This window comes from Marmota flaviventris, chromosome 2, assembly GCF_047511675.1.
Source record: "Marmota flaviventris isolate mMarFla1 chromosome 2, mMarFla1.hap1, whole genome shotgun sequence".
In the NCBI taxonomy this organism is placed as follows: Eukaryota; Metazoa; Chordata; class Mammalia; order Rodentia; family Sciuridae; genus Marmota; species Marmota flaviventris.
The window spans coordinates 157,719,280-157,725,354 of record NC_092499.1 but is presented as its reverse complement, the minus strand read 5'-3'; the positions used below and the strand labels follow the sequence as shown (position 1 = coordinate 157,725,354).

The following is a 6,075-nucleotide window of genomic DNA, read 5'->3' as shown; positions in this document are numbered from 1 at the left end:
TCACCACGTCCTGCCATAGAGCAGGTTGGCGCCCAGCACGCCTCCGCCGTAGTCCCCGGCGGTCGCGTCCAGGGCTGCCAGGCCACCCCCGGGGCCGTGCAGCGCGGGCGGGCTGGGCGACAGCTCCTCGAGCTCGGGCGCGGGCGTCGGGGCCTGTGGCTGCGAGCCGGCCTGGCCGGGCGTTGGCGTGCCAGCGCCGTTCTGGCACGGCTTGCCGTCCTTGACCAGCACGGGCACGGCCACGCGGCGCGGTGACGGCGGCGGTGGCGGTGGCGGGCCCAGGCCGCCCTCCTGCTGCAGCTGCTGCGCCGCCTTGTCCTTGGCTTGCCTCTTCATCTTATAGCGGTGGTTCTGGAACCAGATCTTGACCTGTGTGGGGGTCAGGTGGATCATGCTGGCCAGGTGCTCGCGCTCAGGCGCCGACAGGTACTTTTGCTGCTTGAAGCGCCGCTCCAGCTCATAGACCTGCGCTTGGGAGAAGAGCACGCGACGCTTCCTTCGCGGCGCCGCCGCTGCGGCCGCGTGCAGGGGCGCCAAGGACTTTGCTGCGTCCGCGATGCCTGTCAGCGACCCCATGCCGGCCACGTTCACGCCCGCCGACGGTCCCATGAACCTGGAGACTGGGGAGGGGGCCGAAGGAGATGACCGATGAGCTCCAGGCCCGCGGGAACCTTTCCCGCCGCCGCTCGCGCTTACTTCACCTCGCAGCAGCCACGACGGCGCGGGGCCTCAGGACAGGTCCCAAGACCCCCTGCGCGCCGCGGCCCCGGCCCCGGCCCCCTCCGCGAGGCCAGGGGCCCCGCACCCCTCGCGCATCCCAGGACCCCCCGCGCGCGCCGGCCGGGAGCTCAAGGACCTCAACCCCCGTGCGCCGCGGACCCGAGCTTCGGTACCCCCAGCTCCCTGGGCTGAGGCGGGAAAAGCCCGCGCCGCCCGCCTGCCCTCAGTCCCGCGATCCTGGCCCCGCTCACTTGACGAATAGCGCGGGTCCGGGTTGGCGCCGTACCAGCCGGTGGCCGCGGCAGCCGCGCCGCCCCTCATGCCGTCCGTGTAGGAGGGCAGCTCGCTCATGTTGCCCAGGCCACCGTTGCAGTAGCCGCCCATGGCGCTGTGCGGGAACTGCGAGACGCCCGGCGGCATGTGGTAGGTGGCAGCCGCGGCGGCGGCCGCCGCTGCCGCCGCCGCAGCCGCCGCGGCATTGTGGCCTGCCATGGCGTGAGGCGGCTGCATGCCCGCCACGGCCGCCGCCTGCGAGGAGGGGCCCGGCGGCGGCGCGCGGTACGCAGCGGCCGCGGCCCCCAGGGGCGCCCCCAGCCCGGGCGGGGCGCCGTCCATGGCACCGCCGAACTTCTTGTAGGTCTCCTCGATGGGGCTCAGGATGTCGGACACGGAGAAGGGCGTCGTGTGCTTGGGGCTCAACGACATGGCTCGGCGGACGGCCAGGTAGGGGGGCCCGGGGGCGGGCGCGGGCGGGACGCGGCGGCCGCTCGTCGCCGCCACCTCGGCAGCGGCGGCAGCGCCTGTGCAGAGTAGTCAGCGGCGCGGCGAGCCCCCGGAGCTGCGGGATCTGGGGTTTATTTTAGTCCGGCGCCAGGTTTACGACAGACTCGGGGGGCGGAGCAACATCCCAAACGAGCAAACAATGGTCATTGACATCTTTTTCTCTCGTCACCCCCTCCCCATAACGCAGGCAAAAAAAGGTAAGGGGGCAGTTGGGTGTTTCTTGAAAAGATCACCCCCCTTTGCTTTCTCCATCCTTGGCGCCTCTGTCCGCGCCAGTTACCCCGGCACCAGAAATAGAAACCGGTGTTGAAGCTAGACGTGAAGGACTCCACACTTGTCCTCATCCACACATAAGTTTTCCTGAAGTGACTTAGTAGCCAAGTCCAGTATAACTGGGGAGGGGGCAACGTGCTGCTAAGTTTGGGAGGGGACGGTTTGCAGGGCTTTTCTTTTCCTTTCTAGCTACCAGCCCCTCACTAGCTCCATCATCTAAAGTGTTAAAAAAAAAAAAAAAAAGGCTCTTGGGTCCCACCAGGAGAGCGCATAAAGAGAAGAGATACAATGACCGTCCTCGGCCATTGTAGGGCTCCCTAATTTATGCATCTTTAGATCCTTAAGCATCATTTTGCGGGCAACCGAACGGACACTTTCCAAATTAGCTCAAAGTATCCAAGTCCAAAGAAGAGAGAAAACAGACACTGACAAATACAAAGATGCTAACTTGTAAGTATTGTGTTTTTACTCTGTGGGGATGTAGGTTGAACAAGGGCACTTTTTTTTTTTTTTTTTTTAATGTTTCATGGTTAGTTTGCATCTGTAAAAAGTTTTTTTTTTTTAACTGTTTTTTCCCCTTTGTTTCCTCTCTCGCTTACCCCCCACCCATAGGATTTATTCCATCACTACACTAATAAAAAAAAAAAAAGTCTCAAGTATTTCTAGTTGTTTAAGGAATATGAAAGTGTAGAGATCAGGTGAAAATAGTTTTTTTTTTTTTTTGAAAAAATAGAAAACCACAGATAAGCTGATTAGAAAATTTTGTTTTGTCATCTTTTGGTTTTCAAATTTACCTGCATGGAAAAGAAGAACTTAGACATTAAGAATTTTCCACTAAATATTGATCAATACAAAGAATAAAACAAAGAAGTGTGCAAAACATATTGACTGAGTTTTGAAAACAGTCTTACAGTTTCAAAAAACATACTGATAACAGGGAAATGAAGATATAATTTTAAGTTTTCCTGAAGATTGGGTTAGGAAAAAGAAAAGCAAGGAGAATGCTTTTAGAAGTAATATTTGTTGTGTTTTTTAAAAAAGAAAGGAAGGATATGTGAAAACTATCAAAGGTTAACCTGAAGGCAAGAACAATGTTACATCTTCCTTTTTATGGTTGCTTTTGGCCCTGAGGTTGCAATCTCCTTCTTGTTTTGTCATTGTTTTAATCATTGTTCTGCTCATTTCAGGTAGTTTGGCAAAGAATCTGTCCTATTTCTAGGGGAGAAAAAGCCACATGGTCACCTATGGGAAGAAAGTGCAACTAGATTAGTGTTTAGAGTAATATTTATAAGTGCATACTGAAGAACAAAATTCAGTGTTATATATGAGTTATTTACAGACATCACTTATTGACTTAGGAAGATTAATATTGTTAAAATTTTTAATATGATGCTACTTTTACAGGTCTTCCCTGAACTTGAAACACCTGGGCTAGGTCTTCATCTTCACCTGTACAGGAATTACCTACTTACTTTTCCTTAATTAATAATACACAAAGAAGCCTTTATGTATGTATTTAAGCAATTACTGGGATCCTTCTGAAAACTCCAGCTTGGCTTTTACATTTTTGTTTTAAATTTATATTGCTTGTATTTATTACCTTAAATAAAAAAATAATAGAAAGTTATTTTAAACTTTCGTCAAAGACAAGGTAAGTAAAAATATTTGTCTTATAACATCTGTGAATGTAAAAGTCACTTGTGAGATATCATATTTTATTTTTCAAGTTTAAACATATTTCATAAATGAAATTGTTATTATAAATTCCATGTTGATTAGTTGTCCAAATTAAAGAGGTATTTACAAATTTTCCAGATGAATATTATTTAGTCTATTTTCAGGCAATACATTTCTTCTCATTTTATTTATAGGACATCAATATAACAATTTATAAGTGGTGACACTACAAGTTGTTGCTTATTTTACTTTTTAACTGTATTGGGTCATATTGCATTAACATCTGGTAGGCTCTCATCTTTAAATAAAAAAGGTGTTTATCATATCTGAAGAATCTCTGCAGAGAGTCACTTTCTGACTGCTTAGGAATACAGTGGACCCAATAGTACTTCTTCATTGGAGGTGAGCAGTTCTAGGGGACAAAATCTATAATTTTCAATGTTTCTTTCTGTATCTATGGAAGTATCTGTATCTATTCTTTTTGTATCTGTGGAAGTTACATATGTTCATCTGGAAAACCTATTTGGATATGTGCAGATGATTTTAAATAGATGTAGTTTGGAGAATATATATGTATATTTAAATACAAAACAATTTGATATTCCATTGAAGCTTTTCACCAAATTTATTTCATCAGATTATTGTCTGCTGAAATTCTGACTGGGAATTTATACTTAGTTTTTAAATTACTATTGACTAAATTGGATTTTACAGGGAATATATTTCTCAGGAATGTTTTCCTGGTGTCTCACTCCTTCCCCTTTAAAAACAATGCTGGCACTCAGAAAGGAAAAAAATAAAAGCCAATATTCTCAAAGGGAATACAATGAAAAGAGAAGGCTCCTCTCCCCTCTCCCCTCCCAGTTCCCTTCTCACACTAATGTTACCTGTTTCTTCTGGGATTGTCTACATATCTTGAAGCATACCATCACTTTATATACGAGGCATAACATGCTCTATATGGTTTGGTACCTTTCTTTTTTAATAGTTAGATTTTTGTGGTTTCACACTTCATACTTAACACTGAAAACTTGGTAAGACAGCCTGTGGCAGATAAAAAGATTCAGTGGTCTTTCTTGGCCTTTTGATTAAATGTGGTATTTATTGAAAACTTCTGATGTATTAATTAACCTTAGGAACAAAAACATTAGGCAAAGAAATTCTGAAAAAAGCTGTCTTCCCAGAGTTTAGATTTGCTATTGACATCTCAGCAAGAGGGGCCTGGGAGGAGCCCAGAAACCTTCTGCTAGATCCTCTTTGAATTGAAGGTCCAGACCAGTACTGAGAGGGTAAATTAGTCTTTCTAGAGTAGCAGATAGATTGTCCTGAATTTCCTCATCAAGATGAACTGTGTTCGACAATATAACTCTGCTTGATACTCAAGAGTGCCTTTTAGAATCCAGACTCTTACTGTATTTGGGGTTAGTTTAAAAAGCATTTGTGAAATAATTCGATTAGTGAAATTTTCACATTGTAGTTTTAAAATATCATCTTTGCAGTTAAGAAGGAAAAAAGATTCATGTCAAAGACACTTGTATTTTGTAGTAAAACTGGAGGTTAGAAAGAGAAAACAAAACTGCTAGGGAGCTGAAATATAAAGTTTATTTTAAAATTTTTGCTAATTTCATCAGTTTCTGAAATCAGGTCCCTCCCCCCTTTTTAGTCCACCTAAGTGCTTTTCTGTTTTCAGTGTTTATTTCAATTATTTTAAATTTATTTTGATAATTTTATGCTTGTGTTAATATGACTTCATTATTTCTCTCTGTATACAGTGATTTTTCACATTTTCTTTACAAAATGCAAAATCCTTGCAATTTAACTACTCTTGAAAATATTTTGACTCATTCTTTCCTAAGATTCAGATGTTTTATATTAAAAATAGTTTTCTGTATTTTGATAAATGAATGTATTCTAAATTAGTACAATTATTAGTACAACCTAAGGATGAATAGTAGTTGTTAAAGACATTACCCTTGTTCAAATCATTGTAGTAATGCAGTCCAATTAAATGATTCCTAAAAACAAACAAACAAAAAAAACCCCAACCCAAACCAAACAAGAAACCACCTCTTTTACAGGAAAGCTATAATATTAGTTTTTATATTCATAGCAGAAAATAACATTAGGTTATAACAGGGAGCAAAAATATGAAAAATTGTTCAGTATATCACAATTCTCTCACCCTAGAATTGTGAGCTTGAATTTTGAATATTTTTTTGTATTTTAGAAGTTATTTTAGAGTGATACATGATATGGAAAAAAACAATGACACCTTTGAAATATAATTTTTATTTCTAAATAAAAAGTTTATTTATGTATCTTGCTTACATAGAGTTTAATTTTTTTAAATTAAGGTATTTCCATTGAACAATATCTTTGACATTTTTTACATATTTTAGAATGTCACTAAATACTTTTTTATAAGAAAAAAGAATCCTTTGACTTTTAAGCAAAATTATGTTTTTATGTACTATTTTGTGTGAGGAGCTTATTATTTAAATATTCACCCTATTACCACACACTGATTAGAATTACTATGTAGAACTTTTTAAAAATATACTTTTATAATCTTTTTCTTATATGCTATCAATTTTTGATGAGAGGTTCAATGATTTTAGATTT

General features: G+C 43.3%; 1 protein-coding gene across 1 annotated transcript; it reads right to left on the bottom strand.

Moving 5' to 3' along the window:
- Nkx2-4 (NK2 homeobox 4) lies at nucleotides 1–1,437 on the bottom strand. The gene is made up of 2 exons (XM_027953827.1): nucleotides 972–1,437; nucleotides 1–620 (listed from the first exon to the last, which is right to left on the bottom strand). Exons 1-2 carry the CDS (start codon nucleotides 1,423–1,425, stop codon nucleotides 1–3), a joined length of 1,074 nt encoding a protein of 357 aa, XP_027809628.1. The 5' UTR covers nucleotides 1,426–1,437.
- Between the last annotated feature and the right edge of the window lie 4,638 nt (nucleotides 1,438–6,075).

Bases quoted from the DNA above. Each gene is read 5' to 3' on its own strand.
- Nkx2-4 (XM_027953827.1), bottom strand. From the start codon at position 1,425: ATGTCGTTGAGCCCCAAGCACACGACGCCCTTCTCCGTGTCCGACATC. The intron at 621-971 runs GTGAGCGGGGCC...CCCCCTCCCCAG, and splicing joins GGACCCGCGCTATTCGTCAA to TCTCCAGGTTCATGGGACCG.